General features: G+C 58.9%; 1 protein-coding gene across 7 annotated transcripts in view; it reads left to right on the top strand.

Moving 5' to 3' along the window:
* The window catches only part of BRD1 (bromodomain containing 1), a 34594-nt gene extending 23317 nt beyond the window's left edge, over positions 1 to 11277 (top strand). For 2 of the 7 annotated variants that reach the window (XM_069581782.1, XM_069581780.1), the window contains exons 8-13: positions 2738 to 3217; positions 7931 to 8066; positions 8413 to 8540; positions 8752 to 8861; positions 9254 to 9408; positions 9880 to 11277. In XM_069581782.1, coding sequence (XP_069437883.1) covers positions 2738 to 3217; positions 7931 to 8066; positions 8413 to 8540; positions 8752 to 8861; positions 9254 to 9408; positions 9880 to 10063 — 1193 coding nt within the window. In that variant the 3' untranslated portion in view covers positions 10064 to 11277. Of the gene's footprint in view, positions 1 to 2737; positions 3218 to 5113; positions 5904 to 7930; positions 8067 to 8412; positions 8541 to 8751; positions 8862 to 9253; positions 9409 to 9879 lie in introns of those variants that run through there. The other 5 variants (XR_011255369.1, XM_069581781.1, XM_069581783.1 and 2 more) reach the window with 5 other exon arrangements.
* The last annotated feature ends 6428 nt before the right edge of the window (positions 11278 to 17705 follow it).

Here is a 17705-nt window from a genome sequence, read left to right as displayed (position 1 = left end):
ACAGTGGCTGGTGCAGACCGTGGAGACGGCCGCGTGTGAGGGAGTGCAGGAGTGTGCTTGGGAACACGGTCCTGGGGCAGAAGTCACTCAGCATCGCCCACCACACCTGAGAGGGCAGTGGCTTCTCGACGACTTAGTTGTGATTTGATGCTCGCGGGGTCTCTGCTGGAAACCCTGACAAGGAGCCTCGGGGCAGGCCGGAGGGGTGGCAGCATGACCTTCCCATGGTCAGTGGGGAGCCTTGCGGGCAGGTCTTCAGTGTCCAGGTTGGTTTCCTTGAGCAGTGGGGGCCCGAACGGCGTGGCCGTGGGCCTTGGAGGGGAGTCTGCCGCCCGCTGCCGCCCTCTCGGGCTAGTCTCAGGTTGGGGCTCTGTCTTCACCACTCAGGACTGGGTCCTCTCCTTCCCCAGAGGGGTAGGGGCCGCGGGAACCAGCGCAGCTGAGGCTGGATGAAGAGGTCACGCTCGAGTCAGGCGGGGGGGCCGCCCCGACTCGGGAGAGATGGTGGCACGGTGTCCAGTGAAGCTCCCAGGCTGGGTCCCTGGTCCACGTGTAGCTTTGGTTCGGAAGCACCTCATGGGCGGGCAGTGCCCGGGGTGTGGATGGTCGGGTGGGGTGCCCTGGGCGGGGCCCATGCTGATCTGTGCGTCGTGAGTTCCCTCGCCTGGGACTCCAGATGCCAGGTTTCACGCCGATGCGTCCTGAGGCTCTGCGTTCGTTGGTGCGGCGAACACGTCGTTTATTCCAGACGTTCCCGGAACGTTTCTCCCGAGCAGCTGAGTGGTGTGTTAGCAACCAGTGGCTGCGGGGATGTGGGCCTAGCGTGTGGTCCCCGAGGACAGACCCCAGCAGCCCTGGCCAGCACCTGCTCTGCGGGCCGCCGGGTGGCGGGCACCGCCCTGTCTGTTCCCGTCTGACGAATGAGAACACCGAGGCTTAGAGTCCGCGGCCCACGGGAGGCCTGCAGCTGGTCGGGGGGTGGTTTGCACTGGGTCACCTGAGTACCTTCTGCCGTGACCCCCGCCGTCCATGAGGCTGTGGACGTCCGGGACACATCTGTGAGCCGCCCTGGCAGCCTCAGAGCCCTGAGCCATAGCGTCGTCTTCGAGGGGAGGAGTGAGGCGCCCCTCTGACGAGCCCCACTCGTGGCTGGTGTAGGCAGAGTGTGGGCACAGTGGGGGCCGCGGGCTGCGGGGTTCAGGGCCTGTGTGCTGGGGGCAGCTGCCCTGGCAGGAACGCCCAGGCCTGGGGTGGGGCGGCCGTTGTCTTGGCCCGCTGCTGAGTGGGGGCCCTGGGAGGGGCGTCCTCCATGGAGGGCGGGGCAGCTCCGGGGCAGTGCAGGTCCCCTGCCGAGGCAGAGGCAGAGGCAGAGGCAGAGGCGGATGCCGGCAGCTTGGGTATCAGGTCAGCATGAGAGCCCCTGTGGGGCCCCGGGTTGTGGGGAGAGGAGGCCTCTCCAGGGAAGGAGGAGGGGCCGGCTCCCAGGGAGGGTCCAGCACTCACCCTGCCCGCCTGCAGCTCCCCCACGGGTCAGTGTCCTGCACGGCCGCGGGCAGCGGGTGGGAGCTTCGTCAGCAGGATTCGAGCCTTGCCAGCTGCACACGTGTTTCCAGTTTGCACGTGTGTTTGCACTGACGTTTCTAACAGTTTTGGTCAAGGAAAGGCTGTCTTCTCGTTTTCCAAGCCATGTCACGGAGGCTCGTCTGAAAGCTCTGGGCGGAGCCTGACCGCGGCCGCCCTCCTAGGTGCCAAGCCTGGCCGGCCCATCTCACTGTCAGTGGGGAGAATTCACAAAACGTGCTCCGAGACCTAAGTGAACCTTTGAAGTTGTGTAGCTTTTCACTTTCAAAATGACTTTGAGTTGAAACCTGTAACCTTGTGTTATTTCCGATAGACCTGGGGGGATTTGCAGGTTTCCTCCAGTAGAGACGACTTTGTAATCGTACGTGCTGCTTACACTTGTTCTGTGTTGCACGTCTTGATGCCAGCCTCAACCTTGATTGGAGGGAAACCTCAGGGGCTCATCCCAGAGGACATGCCCACCCCGTTCTCCAAGGACAGGTCTCTCCAGCTACCCAGGGCCCGGGGCTAATGCACTGGTTCTCAAGTATCTTGTTTTTTTTTGTAATTTCTAAAAGCTTTTCTAAAGAGGCTAAGATTAAGGTAGTCTTTGTCCAAAGATTGTGTTTTTATCTTTCAAGTCAGATTTAAAATAACGAGCTTGGATTGTAACGTTTCTGAAGGCGGCACGGTCTGAGAGCCGATGGGGGGCGTTCCTGGCGCGTTTGCAGCCGCTCACCGCTCCCTGTTCTTTGCCATCGACTTAGAATGCCCTGGTCAGAAATCAGATTTACATGCTTGTTTCCTTCTGTTTGCTAACCTTGTGGACCAGGTCAGGACTGTGGGAATGCCCGCTTAGACCCCCTTAGTTACGTGACATATTTTTCTTCCTCAAGGTAAGTGGCTGTCGATTGCAGCGACTGTCATGAGTTCGAATGATGTCTTGGGCTGGCGCATGTGCGGTGGGCTCAGGGAGCCTCTGGACCCTGGGTGCAGGCGCCGGCCGGGCGTCAGGGACGCGCACACAGTAACCGCGGCTGCTTGCAGACAGTTATGTGTGATGCTGTGTTTCCTTGATTGAATTAGTATTTTGGTGGACTTCACAATTATAGTAAGTTTTATGATAGCTTTGATAATTATCAGCTTTCAAAAATCACTTTATTTATAATTTTTTCAGGAGATAAATCTCCCCCTAAACTTGAACCATCAGATGCATTACCTCTTCCTTCAAACTCGGAGCCTAACTCAGAACCACCAACCCTCAACCCAGTAGAACTCCACCCAGAGCAGAGTAAACTGCCCAAAAGAGTCACATTTGGTAATGAGTCACATAGCACTTGCACTCAGAGCGCGCTGCTAAGCGGACACTCTCCAGAGCCCACCCTCGCCCGTAGTGGCGCTGCGCCGGGGGCGGAGCCATCGAGCGATGTGAACAGACGCACCTCTGTTCTCTTCTGCAAACCGAAAAGTGTAAGCCCCCCAAAGTCTGCCGAGAACACTGAAACCCAGCCAACTTCTCCTCAGCTAGGGACCAAAACCTTTTTGTCTGTAGTCCTTCCGAGGTTGGAGACTCTTCTGCAGCCAAGAAAAAGGTCGCGAAGCACCTGCGGCGACTCTGAGGTGGAGGAGGGGTCCCCGGGAAAGCGCCTGGACACAGGTAAACAGCGCCCCCCGTGTGCTCCCAGTCTCGGGCAGTCGGGGTGGGGGTGGGGCCTCCAGGGCTGGTGTTTGCCCTTTGCTGTCCACGGGAGGAGACAGACATGGTTTCTTTCTGAAAAGCGCCCCGTCGCAGGCCTGAGGTGGCAGCACCTCAGGGTGGCCGAGGGCCCGAGTCCGCTTGGCCTGGGGGCCCTGCTGGTCCCCTCCTGGGAGTCTGGCCCCAGAGGCTCCGACTGTGGCGGGTGCGTGGGTGCCGGGCGGCGGGCCCCTCTTCTGAAGCCTGCGGGCCCGGTGGACACGGCATGCCGTCCGCCTGCCCTCTTGCTGTCCTGTGTGGCTTGGTTGGTTCACGTGCACTGAGCTGTCTGCTGCTAAGGCAGTGTGAATGTGGTTCTGGTTTATCACAGAGCGCTCATGGCTGAGGTCTGTCTGATGAGCTCACGTCCGCATGCCTGCGCTCCTCAGGAGTCCCCTGGGTTGTTTACACACCGGGCGTCTTTGCTCCCCTGTTTTCAGCCTGTACTGAACCCCAGCCCTTCTGGCGGATGCTCGGGGTTTCCGTGCTGGTGAACTAGCGGTGGGTCACCCTCACGTCCCCTCCGGGGTGGCTGTGCTGTGGTTGTCTCTGGAGGCGTGCTGGCCGCAGACTGGAGCCATGGCGTGAGTTGTCGGTGCGTCGGTCACAGCCACACAGAGAAGTGCGTCCTCCCCTCTGTTGCTTGGATTTGAGCCACGGGTCCGCGGGGTGGGCAGGTCCCAGCTTTCACGGAGGTGTGTCTCCCGCACCTTGACTGACAGACCGGTGGTCTTGTTGCCAGAGTAAACGTGTGCCCGTTAACTAGCTTTATTAGACAGTACACTTTGCAGTAGGTAGAGTGCTTTTGATGAGCTGATGCCAAGTTGGCCGTTTTGGTGCGTTCAGAGCGCGGAGCTCTTTGGGCTGTGTGAGTGTCCGGGATCCAGGTTCACATGGGCCCCTTTGTGGCGGCCCTTTCTCGGCCGGGCTTAGTGGGAGACGCTTGGCTTGGCTTTCTGTTGCTAGGATTCTCCTAGCAGCGTCCCCGATGCCGGGAGGCGAGGCAGACGCCACTCTGTGGTCAGGGCCCTGGCGAAGCCGGTGTGCCGGGACTGCCAGGCCCTGAGTGCCCTCTCTAAGTGGCTGAGCTTCGGACCTCTGGCCCCGTGGGTCTCCGGCTGCTGGGCTTTCGGGGCCTCTGGGCTCCCTCCTGAGATGTCTCTGTAGGAACCACATCCCTCCTTTGCCGCCACCCCTGAGACAAGGGTGCTGCAGGTTCTCAGGGATGGTGGCTGCTCTGGAAGGCAGTTCTGGAGGCCTTGCGAGTGGGCTGGGCACGTTGGAGTTGCCAGCCCTGCGGCCCGGCTCAGGCAGCGCCCTTTCTTCCTCTCTGGATGGCGGCGTCTTCCGTCTTCCATGCGCAGTTCGTCCTGGGGGTCTGCTCGGCACCGACTGGGCTGGCCCCAGCTCCTGGGGTGGCCTCACCCGGGCGTCTGACGGGCTCCGTGGCTCCAAGCCACAGACTTTGCGGTCTCGGGATGTGGGCATTTGCAGCCTTCCGCTTTTCGCAGAGAGCTGTTTTTGTGCCTCGTAGGAAGTCCTCGGTGTCCACTGCGTGTGGCAAGGCCTCCCTTCTTCCGGGCATGTGGGCCTCTCGTTGCAGACACCACTGGGGGTCATCGCGCTGGCTGTCGCTCCCGGAGCCGCGTCTCTGGGGCCCGCACTGTCTGCCCGCCTCCTCCGTGCCCACCGACTGTTGGCCTGGGCCCTCCTGTCGCGACACCTGCCGCGTGGCTCCTTCCTCCTGGCATGCGTGCTGTTCAGGGAGTGTCTGGCCTGCAGGCTTTCAGACTAAACGGCTGTTTCGCTGTTTTCCAGGTCCTCGTTTTAGCTACTAACATGCGGGGTAACTCACTCTTTGGACCCTAACTGTTCTCTCTCTCACCTTGGACGGGAGAAGTGGAAGGATCCCGCATCCTTGCGTGTCACCCAGTCCTTGTGGATGGCATTGGAAGCGCCACACAAAACACACACACAGCACCTGGAGGAGCCAGGCCGCCTCACCCTGCCCGCCCCGTCTGGCGGCCGGCCGCCCGCAGGTGCTCAAGCTGGCTGGGACGTCGCGTGGCCTCCCTGCGCCCAGGGCGACCGTGCAGAGGGATGCCTTGGGCTGAGGCCCCCGCGGAGCCGCTGCCTCCACAGACGACTGACGTGGACAGACCTGGCCTGCCCTCGCCGGCACTGGACTGGCTCTAGAGGACCCGGGGTGGAGCTGGGGCCGGTGCAGGAAGGACCGCGCGGCCCGGCCCGCGTGGCGTCGGCGCTGTCCACCCTCGCTGTCGCTGTTGGCGCTGGCCTTCCGGCTCCTGCTGCCCCCTGCTTGTCCTCCTGCGCCTCGGTCGCCCCCGGGTCTCCGGGGGGCACAGCTCTGTTACTGTCACCACGCCGAGTGCCTGCTGCCGGGAGCGGACGTCCTGTCCCGGGCGTGGGCCTCCCCTGACAGGGGACCTGCCGGCCTTCCTGCTGCTGCGTCTTCTTGGAGCCGCCCTGGGCACAAGCAGGGCGTTGGGATCCTGCCTGCTGTGCATCTATGCTTTCATGGAAAGGTGGAGAGACATCCCAAGATGCAGTTCCATTGCCGACAGTGAAAATAAAACCTTGTAACTAAGACAGCCGGCACTTGACGCCGCTGCTCCGAGAGGCTGGCTGCGGTCCAGTGCCCGGGGCACCCCGCGCGAGCCTGGCGGGCTGTGGCCTGCAGGAGCCCCTGGGGGCCTCCTGTCCCCGCGCCGTGAGGGTTCAGGACGCTCACTGTGGCCCCGCCGACCGGCATCTCGAGTTGGGCCAGGGCTCCCCACTTGGCGTGTCAGTCTCTGGGATGGAGAAGGGGGTTTGAGACCCTGGGTGCCTCTTGTCATCCGAGGCATTGGCTCTGATTCCCAGGGACCCTGGGGCCTTTGGCCTGTCCCCAAAGCCACTTTTGACTGGGCCCTGACCTGACTCCTGGTGTTTCAAAGGGACCCTGTGCGAGCTCCTGCCCAGTGTCACTTGAGGCCCCGTGAGGTGCTCCAGCCACGGGCCTCGTGCCCTTGGGCTTGTCTGCCACTCAGCGGGTAGCGTGTGGAAGACTCTGCTTGACTCACTCGTCACCCTGGGTAGGGGTGTCCCCTGAGTCCTGGGGAGGCACGCGTGTCCTCGTGTTCCCCCGCTGCCCCCCGGGTCCTCTCCCCCCGGTGTTGCTCGTCACCGAGTGTGTGCACGGGCAGGGCTGTCGGCGCCGTCTCCCCGGGATGCGCTCGGGGTCCTGGGGCTGGCCCATCCCCCCTTTCCCCACCGTCCATCGGGCCTTGGGTGGGCGGCTCCCGCCTCCCGCCGTGTGCCGGGGCCGCAGACGGCAGGCCCCGTTCACCCCTCGCCGAGCCCTTCCCAGGCGCCGGGTGCCTGTCAGGTGGTGAGGCTGCCCGTCACCCTCTTGGGGTCCTCTTCTCTGCCAGGAAAGGCAGCTGAGCGGCTCGAGGGGCGGGGGAGGCGGCCCCCCAGCTCTGGTTCTGCGGCTCCGCGGCTGAGCACCCTTGGCCCTGCTGTCCCTGAGGGTGTGTCTGGGCCTGGCCCTGCGTCAGAGGCTATCTGGGGGCCTCCTGGGGTGTGGGTGGGGTCTCGGAGCCGATCTGGCCCCTGGGCTGAGACGAGACGCTTGCTTTCTCGGTGGTTTGGTCCAGGTTCCCAAAATGAGTGTAACACTCCTGACTACCTGTGGTTGCTGCTTATAAATAAATAAGACCTGGGTAGAAGAGAGAACGTGCCAGGCTTGGGGTGCGTCCGGCAAGGGGCAGCCATCTGACCAGCTCACTGAGGGCGGGGCAGCAGAAAGCGTGTTGTCTTCCTGCGTCTTTGCTGCTGTCTGGTAAAGGGTCTCCCCGTCTCCTTTTATTTACAGAGAAATATGTACAGCAAATGAGAAAACCGGTAATCAGCTAGTCCTTCAAAACATTTTTAAAGAAATGGATTTTTAGGTTTTTGAAGCATGAGGAATGGGATTCTTTTTGAAGGAAAAGTCACGTTCCCCCCTGCAGCCGTCGCCCAGAGGGTCTGGGCTGGGCTGGGTGGCGCTGGACACGCCTCAGGCTCCCGGCGCGTCCGTGACCTGGGGGATGGGGCGCTTGGTCTCCTCACTGCCTCCTGCTGGTGTGGACTTCTGGGGCAGGACCTGAGGTTGGCTCTGAGGCCCTCCTTGACCTGCGGCGTGATGCTGTGGGTTTGTGGGTCGCTTGCTGTTTGGGCCTCCTGGCCTCCCGTGTGCTGTGGCAGGGTTGGTGTGAGTGGCTTCCGGACATAAGGGTCCCACGCGGACCGGACGCTTGTCTTGGGTCTCAGGCTCTGGAGGGCTGGGGACCCCGCTCGTGCTTTGTTTTGGAAGAAGGTTTTCCTTCGCTGGGGACGTGCAGATCCCCTAGAAGCCCCCCCGCCCCCTCGCAGGCTCAGGGCCTCGGCTGGTGGGGCTGGAGCGTCCAGGAAGGAGTAGCCGGTGTCTGTTCGCCGTCGTGGGACCTGTGTTTCCACTCGGTTCCCCTCTTCTGTGCGTCTGTCTGTCTCCATGTGCCGGGCGCGTGGGTGTGGGTTGCAGGTACGTCTGTCTGTGTTGTCCCGATTTAGAGAGCTGGCGAGCTCAGGGCTGCATGCACACCTGTTTTCCAGGTCTCACCAATGGTTTTGGGGCCGCGCGGGGCGAGCAGGAGCTGGGCGGCGCCCCGGGGAGGACCGCCGCGCCGCGCCGCCGCTGCGCATCCGAGTCCAGCATCTCCTCCAGCAGCAGCCCGCTCTGCGACGCCAGGTAGGCCCTGGGTGTGCCTGCTCCCCGCCGCCCACTCTGTGAGGCTCACAGTGGGGATGACAGCACTCGAGAGTTGAGCACAACTTGCGAGCGTCTAGGTCACGTCCACACGGGCCTTCCCCCAGCCCTGGTTTATCACGGAGACGGCTGGGAGTCCCTGGGGGTCCTGTGGTTAGGACCTGCCGCTCTCATTGCCTGGCCCAGGCTGGTCCTTGGTTGGGAAACTGAGATCCCACGTGGTGGAGCCAAAAAAAAGTGGCTGTAGCCCACATTGCGTCCCCTGAACCCCCCACGCCCGGCACCTGTGTGCTCTGGGTGCTGACGGTCTGTCCGCTTTCCCCTGAAGCTTCAGTGCACCGAAGTGCGGCCGCGGCAAGCCAGCCCTGGTCCGCAGGCACACGCTGGAGGGCCGCAGCGAGCTGATATCCTGCATCGAGAATGGGAACTATGCCAAGGCGGCGCGCATTGCCGCTGGTGAGTCCGCGCTCACCAGCCCTGCACGGAGTTGGGGGTGCCGGAACCCGGAGGCCCGGGGCTGTGGAGCGGGGCAGGGGCACAGCTGCAGGACCCCGACACAGCGCGGGGCCACTCGCGCCCCCGGTCCTGGTGCCCAGGTGACCTCGGGCGCGCGGCCCAGCGGGTCCTGAGGGCCCCTGACTCCCCTCTCCCCCACCCTTCTCCCCAGAGGTCGGTCAGAACAGCATGTGGATATCCACCGACGCGGCCGCCTCCGTTCTCGAGCCCCTGAAGGTCGTGTGGGCCAAGTGCAGTGGCTACCCCTCGTACCCAGCCCTGGTGAGTGCGGGTGGGCGGGTCAGGCATACAGGCGCCGAGCCTCGGGGCCGTGTCCCCCGCTCCTGGGCCTGGGGCCACCCCGCACTGCCGGGACAGCTGTCCCTGGAGACCCCATGCAGAGTCGGGGTCTCAGGGTGTTAGGCAGGCAGGGAATCAGGGAGTTGGGGTGTGGGGGTCTCAGGGTGTTGGGGAGTCAGGGTGTGGGGGTCTCAGAGTTGGGGTCTCGGAGTCATGGGGTGGGGCTCTTGGAGTCATGGTGTGGGGGTCTCGGAGCCAGGGCCTCACGGTGTCGGGGTGTCAGGGTCTCGGCGTTGTGGTGTGGCTGGGTCCCTCCTCGCCCACCGCCCGTCTGGCCGCTGCCTGTGCTGTGACCTCGCGCCCTCCCTGTGCAGATCATCGACCCTAAGATGCCGCGCGTGCCTGGCCACCACAACGGGGTCACCATCCCGGCCCCGCCGCTGGACGTGCTGAAGATCGGCGAGCACATGCAGACCAAGGCCGACGAGAAGCTCTTCCTCGTGCTCTTCTTCGACAACAAGAGGAGCTGGTGAGCTCGGCCCCGCTGAGCGGGAGCGGGCGCTCGGCCAGCCCCGGGACGGGCGGGGGACCGCGAGCGCTGGGCCCCCCGGGTCCTCGTGCATTCTGTGGGCTCTCTGCAAGGGCCGCTCCCGCTGTGGCTGCACGGCTTCCAGCTCCAGGCTCCTCCGCAGCCCCTGCCCTGAGGCCCGTCTGAGGCCCCGCCCTGGGGCCCTGCAGTGTCCCCAGGTCATGGGGTGGGACGTCTTGCTGACCCTGCCTCCTCCAGCCGGCTGCCCTGCTGGGTTCTGCTGGGCAGCCCTGTGCCCCGCCGGCTGGGTAGCGGTGTGCCTGGCAGTCAGGTGGGGGGTGGCGGGCGTGCCCGCAGGGCTTGCGCTCTGGGGTTCCAAGGAGCTGCCTGGGGTGTGGAGGCCGGGCATGTGTAGGGTCGCCATGGGCAGGTGGTGTGCTCGGGCCTCACAGTCTGTTTTCTTCCTCAAAGGCAGTGGCTTCCGAAGTCCAAGATGGTCCCTCTGGGCATTGACGAGACGATAGACAAGCTGAAGATGATGGAGGGCAGGAACTCGAGCATCCGCAAGGCCGTGAGGGTCGCCTTCGACCGTGCCATGAGCCACCTGAGCCGCGTGCACGGGGAGCCGGCCAGCGACCTCAGCGACATCGACTGAGCGGCAGCTGGCCCGGCGTGCATAGCTGTACATGCTGTACATTGCCCCCCACTTAACTTATTCTCAGCTCCGCTCAGTCGGGTTCTTTCTCCCGGGGAGGGGGAGGGGTTCTTTCCCGGTTTCCTGTGGCCCATCCCCATCTGGGCGCCCAGGACGGCGTGGGCTCACCCTGGGCGCCGCTCCATGCCCCTCACAGGGCACCGGCGGGGGCGCTGCTGGCGTCGTTTCCTCAATCTGTAGCTCGCTCTCTCTCTCTTTTTTTTTTTTAAAGACTTTTGAATGTTTAATAATTTTGTAAATCATACTCTTTACACAGAGTACCACTATTTAATAGACGGGATGTACATTTACAATGACAAATGTGTATTTTAAGAAAGAAAATGACATTATTTTGAATGGTACTTTGTGGAAAGAGGTGGAGAATAAATTTATGCCGCGTGCATCACTTGCAAATCACCAAAAACACTCCGCCGCCTCCGTGAGGGCCGGGGCAGGCCTCCTGGGCCTCCCCTGCCGCCTTGCCCACCTGCCAGCCTCCCACGGTGTGCCTCCCAGCGGATTATTTATTGTAGAAAGTGTATTCATTTGCTTTATAATGAAAAATAAATTTGCAGAAGTATATTGATATGCATTTTTATACAGGCACATAAAAATTCAACTTGCTTTGGGAGCAGGATGTTGGTTGTTGTATAAATGACTCTGGCTGTGTGTGCTTTGATTTTGTAACTTGTAATCTTTTGTTTACAATGAGGGGCTTTCTGTAACTTGTTTTAATTTAGAACACTTTGGTAGCAATAGAAACTTTGGATACATTTTTGTATGGTACATGTGATGTATATAGAATTAGTACTTTATTTTTATTTTTAAGAGGTAAAAGCATTATGTTAGGGGAAAAGGAAGGGTGGGTTTCCAAAATTGCATTTTTTATATAAAAAAAATAAAGTCAAGATTTGGACGATGTGGCCCTTTCATTCCCGCCTCCCTAGCACGCCGAGCGGCCGGCAGCCGGGCTGGGGAGGGTGCCCCGGCCTGGCCCGGCCCTGGCCCGCGCCCCGCCTTCATCTCAGTGTTCTGGGGTGTCGTTATTTATTACTTCACCTGATCATATTTTTATTTTAAAATGGTAGCTTGAAACTTTACATGTTTTTTTCTTTTCAGTTTCCATTGTTTGTAACATTTCCATAGAAACTTGAAAATAAAACATCTTCCTTGGATAGCTCTGTCCCGTGTCTGACGGCCGCCTTCTCTCTGCTGGGATCCCGGGTCCTCGTGGACGGCCTGCTGGGCTGCCTTGCCGCGGTGCGGCCTTGGCCGTGGTCCGAGGGGGGTGAGAGGGACAGAGGCCTCCCGCCCGGGGCCTGTGCTCGTGGTGGGGTGGGCGCTCCTGCACCTCCGCTCCCCCAACCCCTCTGGGGCTGCCCCGCCTCTCTGGGCCACCCGCTTGGCCCTGCCCGCGTGCAGCCTGCCCGTCTGCCAAGGTTCCGTGGTGTCGGCAAGGACGTTAGCATCGCCGTTCCTCACCCCGCCATGAGGCTTCAGAGGCGCACCCAGCCTGGCACTGGCTCCTCTGACGGAGGACAGCCCCAGGGAGGCCCCATCTCGGAAGCTCCCTCGGCCCAGTGCTGACGGCCTGGGCCCCGACCCTGGGCAGGGCTGTAGGGGGTGGGGCTGCTGGCGGACCCCTTCCCCGGGCCCGAGGGCACCCTGTGTCCTTAGCTTGGGTCACGCCCCAATGGCCCTGGGGCTCCAGGATGTAGATGTTTCACAGTTGAGAGGATTTGTCTAAAGTCCAGTCTCCTGGGGCCCGACTCTAGCCTATCCCCCTCTTGTTGCTTCCAGATCATCTTTCGTCCCCATCTCTGTTTCAGACGTGAGTGCAGAGCGGGCTGCTGAGAGCTTGGTGGGGGTGCGGGGTGGTGTGTGCCCGCTGGGGGTGTTAGCCAGCTTGGGCACCTGCTCCCTGGGTCTTGCTCCTCGGTCTCTGGCCAGGGTGGAGCATCTCGTTGATAGTCTGAATTCTGTCCCTCGCAGGGCGGTTTAAAGTGGGGGCATCTGTGTTTGGGGGTCTCTTGGCCCTGGGTCATGTGGAGGTGTCCTGGGCCTGGTGGAGACAACACCTTGGGTGGGCAGTGTGGGGGCTGGTGGAGGGGAGTAGGTTTTCCCAGGGGCTGTGTGGGGAGGGGCTGGGTCCTGGGGGACCAGTGGGCGGGGGGCAGCTTCAGCATGTGGGGGTCTGCACGGGCGGCTGGGGCCCTCGGGCTGGTCTCTTAGCTCCTGCAGCTAACCCTGTGTGTTCTCTACTCGGGGCCCTGGCCCTACTGACTTGAGGCCACAGGGCCAGAGACTAGACAGCAGGGTCTCCTGGTCCAGGCAGAGTATGCGGCCCCCGCAAGTGTGGCCCTGGCGTCCAGCTCCCAGCCTGTCCTAGGGCATTCTGTGTTCAAGGCAGTGTAGAGGGTGCTTGTTACAGGGCTGGGACTCCCGACCTGTCCTCTCACACAGGGTCCCCCAGCGGTGCGGCTCCTCGCCAGTCCTGTGGGCAGCACTGAGTGGGGCAGGGATCCTTGCGTGCCCCTGCACGCCCTCTGTGGGGCCCTCCATCCCAGATGTGTCTTCCTGGCCCCCTTCCAGGCCTGCTCTGTGAGTATGATGGACTCGCCGCTCCTGGACCAGGTACGTCTGGCTTCTCGGGGGAGGAGGGATCAGCGGTCCCCCAAATCCTTCCCCACAAACCAGGGCCTGACCCCAGGCTGGGGAGACTGTTCACACCCCCCATACCCCAAGAACTGGTGGGGTCAGGTCTTGCCACCGTCACTCAGACCCCAGCCCCTCCTGGGACCCCCCCCCCCAAAGGGAACACCATCCGTGGGCAGCTGAGGCCCCCAGACTCATCCTTGAGCCCCAGGCTTTCAGAGCCGAGTTCTGCTGGGGGGTGGGCATGGCCTCTCCTATAGCGCCTGCTGCTGAGATGCTGGCTGGCTGCCCCCACTGCACTCTGCTTGTGTGTTGTGATGAAGCCTCTTGAAATAAAGGCCACACTTCCAGGCTCCTTTGCAGCTCGGTGAGGCCTGGGGACCAGATAGATGCTAAGTAACTGGAAGCACCACTTCCAGGAAATGTCCTCCAGGTGGGAGGAGTTTCCTCTTGCTGGCTGGAATGTGGATGGGGCGGTTGGAGCCAGAGCAGCCATTCTGGGTCATGTGGAGAGTGGCAGGACCACAAGATGGATGGAGCCTGGATCTTGGATGCAAGCACAGAGTTTTCCTGTTGTGAAATGCAATTCATATTTTACGGCAAGACAAAAGTTTGTACAAAAAATGTTCTCTACCCTTTGGACCACTCTCTCCCCCTACTTCACCTCTGCATGGCGAATCAGCAGTATGTATCAACCAAACTTTCCCCATTGGCAGGAATACCTGCTCAACCATGAAAACCAATACTCTCCCAGCATCAGCAAGACAACTCCTTAAAGATAAATTCCTTCTTAATCTCCTGAGGGGCCATGATGACACTTAGATCTGGGTTGTGTAAATTGTCAATAATAAGTCATTTGATGTCCAACCCTCAAGGTTGAGATACAAGGTCTCAGAAACCTTGTATCACTGTGCCTTGACATAAAATGGGCAAAACAGCTCTCAGAGCTTACTGATATGCCCTTCCCAGGTTATAATCCTCAAATTTGGCTCAGATAAAATGTTTCATTTCTTATGTAGCTTGGCTGATTAATTTTTCATCAACAGCATGAATCCTGAAGACTATGTACTGTGTGTGTGTGGCAAGTCACTTCAGTTCTGTCTGATTCTTTGAGACCCCATCCACTGTAGCCCGCCAGACTTCTCTGTCCATGGGATTCTCCCGGCAAGAATACTGGAGTGGGTTGACATTTTCTCCTCCAGGGGATCTTCCTGACCCAGGGATCGAACCCAGGTCTCCCGCATTGCATGCGGAATCTTTACAAGTGCCACCTGGGAAGCCCGATAGTTCACCAATAGGACAGAAAAAAACGGGCAAACAGTGGACTCGTTTCACAGAAAAGTAAATACAATTGGCTCCCACATGGTGAAAAAAATGCTGAATTTCACGCATAGTAATAGAGATGCAAATTACAGTGGCGCCATAAAGGCCATTTTAAACCTTCGGGAGGGCAGAGAAGCAAGACGGGGTGCGGCCTGGCGGCCGGAGGACGCGGCGCAGCCAGTCGGGCCCCAAGCCGGTCATCTGGCCGGAGCCCTTCCGGCCCGAGGCACTGCCTGGGCGACCAGCCGTGAGCCGTGCCCGCTGCGAGAAGTGATCTCTCAGGCGGCAGAATCTAGGAAGAGCCACGGTTGGCAGCGCCCTCGACGTCCACAGGCAGGGAGGCCGGGCCCGTCGGAGACTCAGTGCCCGGGGCTCCTCACGGCCTCGCCCCCTGACGGGGGAGGGTGGACACCGTGTGCCCTGCTGGGTCAGAGGGGGCGCCCGCTTGCATACGTGCAGAGACCTGATCCCCGATCCCCGATCCCTGGAGCGGGCCTGGAGCCCGGCAGCCCAGGGGCTCCCTCCAGATGAGGCTGGGTGGGCGGGGGTCCAGCCTGGGGTCCGACTAGGACCAACCAGCATCCAGCCGCTCCTGGTTCCCGTATTAAAGGTCAGGGACACAGAGCCGACGGTCGGTCTCGGCTCCATTGCCAGGCAGCTGGGGCTGTGGGAACCGGCCTCGGGTTGGGGGACACTGGCTGGCTGGGGGGCTCCGCGGGGCTCCGTGTGCCTCCTCCCCGTTGGGGGCCCCGCCGTTTATAACCGACTCTCACTTTACAATGCCTCGCCACTGTTCCGCTGGCTTCTGCCATAAACGACATGAATGAGTGACAAGAACACATGTCCCTCCCTCCCGAACCTACCCCTCTCCACGTCCCGCTCTTTAGTTTGTCACAGAGCGCCCCTCTGGTAGCTTCCACCGGCTGGCTGTTTACACACATCCTCCAATTAACACACACACACGAAAGCAAGACTAAATCTGTAAAAAAAAAAAGCACGTCAATAAAAGCACAGAACCGGCGTGTGGTCACAGCATGTGCTGACTGCTGAGCGGAGGCTCGGCCTGGGTCCAGTCCCATGGTTATCACCCCACTTGACACACAAGACTTGTGTTTAAAAATAAATACTTACCTGTCCTGGAGGACTTATTTTATTTGGTCTTAAAAAGCGATATACACAAAGATATTGAAAATTAAAAATTCATCAGTGCTCCAAGACCATCAGGCTCACCGAGACACAAGGGGGTGATTTGTCAAGGTGGCTGGGAGCAGGGGGCCTGAGCTCTTTGCTGCAGATTTGGGGAGACACCGTGGAGGGCAGAGGCTCCTTGGGAAATCCGTTTGATGGTGTTTTATCGCCTTATCTCATTAACGTGCTTCTTCTGTTGCAAATGAAAAGTGTCTCTGTGCTACCAACTCCCATCCTGGAGCCTAGACCCTCTAGGCCCCCACGCCTCCTTCCGCCTGCCCGACCAGAAGAGGCCCCCGGGGTAGAGGTACCCAGAGGTCTGAGAGCTGTGGTTGTGTCTGGGGTGGTGGGCGGCCCTGTGCACAGGACTTGGGCTGGGTGGGGGTAGGGGGTGGGCAGGAGCCCCAGGCCCTCCTGCTGTTATTAACCAGTTCAGCTCAGTCTGTCCGACTCTTTTCGATCCCATGGACTGCAGCCCACCAGGCCTCCCTGTCCTTTACCAACTCCGGCAGTTTGCTCAAACTCATGTCCATCAAGTCAGATAAAACAGCCATAGCTGGAAAGTGTTCCCTTGGTATCTCTAATTTTCTTGAAGAGATCTCTCATCTTTCCCATTCTGTTGTTTTCCTCTATTTCTTTGCATTGATCGCTGAAGAAGGCTTTCTTATCTCTTCTTGATATTCTTTGGAACTCTGCATTCAGATGCTTATATCTTTCCTTTTCTCCTTTGCTTTTCACTTCTCTTCTTTTCACAGCTATTTGTAAGGCCTCTTCAGACAGCCATTTTGCTTTTTTACATTTCTTTTCCATGGGGATGGTCTTGATCCCTGTCTCCTGCACAATGTCATGAACCTCCGTCCATAGTTCATCAGGCACTCTGTCTATCAGATCTAGACCCTTAAATCTATTTCTCACTTCCACTGTATAATCATAAGGGATTTGATTTAGGTCATACCTGAATGGTCTAGTGGTTTTCCCTACTTTCTTCAATTTAAGTCTATATTTGGCAATAAGGAGTTCATGATCTGAGCCACAGTCAGCTCCCGGTCTGGTTTTTGCTGACTGTATAGAGCTTCTCCATCTTTGGCTGCAAAGAATATAGTCAGTCTGATTTCGGTGTTGACCATCTGGTGATGTCCATGTGTAGAGTCTTCTCTTGTGTTGTTGGAAGAGGGTGTTTGCTATAATCAGTGCATTCTCTTGGCAAAACTCTATTAGTCTTTGCCCTGCTTCATTCCACATTCCAAGGCCAAATTTGCTTGTTACTCCAGGTGTTTCTTGACTTCCTACTTTTGCATTCCAGTCCCCTATAATGAAAAGGACATCTTTTTTGGGTGTTAGTTCTAAAAGGTCTTGTAGATCTTCATAGAACCGTTCAACTTCAGCTTTTTCAGCATTACTGGTCAGGGCATAGACTTAGATTACTGTGATATTGAATGGTTTGCCTTAGAAATGAACATAGATCATTCTGTTGTTTTTGAGATTGCATCCAAGTACTGCATTTCGGACTCTTTTGTTGACTATGAGGGCTACTTCATTTCTTCTAAGGGATTCCTGCCCGCAGTAGTAGATACAATGGTCATCTGAGTTAAATTCACCCATTCCAGTTCCTTTTAGTTCGCTGATTCCTAGAATGTCGACATTCACCCTTGCCATCTCCTGTTTGACCACTTCCAATTTGCCTTGATTCATGGACCTGACATTCCAGGTTCCTATGCAATATTGCTCTTTACAGCATCGGACCTTGCTTCTATCACCAGTCACATCCACAGCTGGGTATTGTTTTTGCTTTGGCTCCATCATTTCATTCTTTCTGGAGTTGTTTCTCCACTGATCTCCAATAGCATATTGGGTACCTACCGGCCCGGGGAGTTCATCTTTCAGTGTCCTATCTTTTTGCCTTTTCATACTGTTCATGGGGTTCTCAAGGCAAGAATACTGAAGTGGTTTGCCATTCCCTTCTCCAGTGGACCACATTTTGTCAGACCTCTCCACCATGACCCGCCCGTCTTGGGTTGCCCCGCGGGCATGGCTTGGTTTCATTGAGTTAGACAAGGCTGTGGTCCTCGTGTGATTAGATTGGTTTGTTTTCTGTGATTGTGGTTTCCGTCTGTCTGCCCTCTAATGCCCTTTCTCAGCACCTACTGTCTTACTTGGGTTTCTCTTACCTTGGATGTGGGGTCTCTCTTCATGGCCGCTTCAGTGCCACGGAGCCAGGAGAAGATATTAAGAAGAGGTGGCAAGAATACACAGAAGAACTGTACAAAAAAGATCTTCACGACCCAGATAATCACGATGGTGTGATCACTCACCTAGAGCCAGACATCCTGGAATGTGAAGTCAAGGGGGCTTTAGGAAGCATCATGACAAACAAAGCTAGTGGGGGTGATGGAATTCCACTCAAGCTCTTTCAAATCCTAAAAGATGATGCTGTGAA

Source organism: Ovis canadensis, chromosome 3, assembly GCF_042477335.2.
Source record: "Ovis canadensis isolate MfBH-ARS-UI-01 breed Bighorn chromosome 3, ARS-UI_OviCan_v2, whole genome shotgun sequence".
NCBI classification, from domain to species: domain Eukaryota; kingdom Metazoa; phylum Chordata; class Mammalia; order Artiodactyla; family Bovidae; genus Ovis; species Ovis canadensis.
Note: the sequence above shows the minus strand (reverse complement) of the source record. Positions and strands in the feature narration are given on the sequence as shown.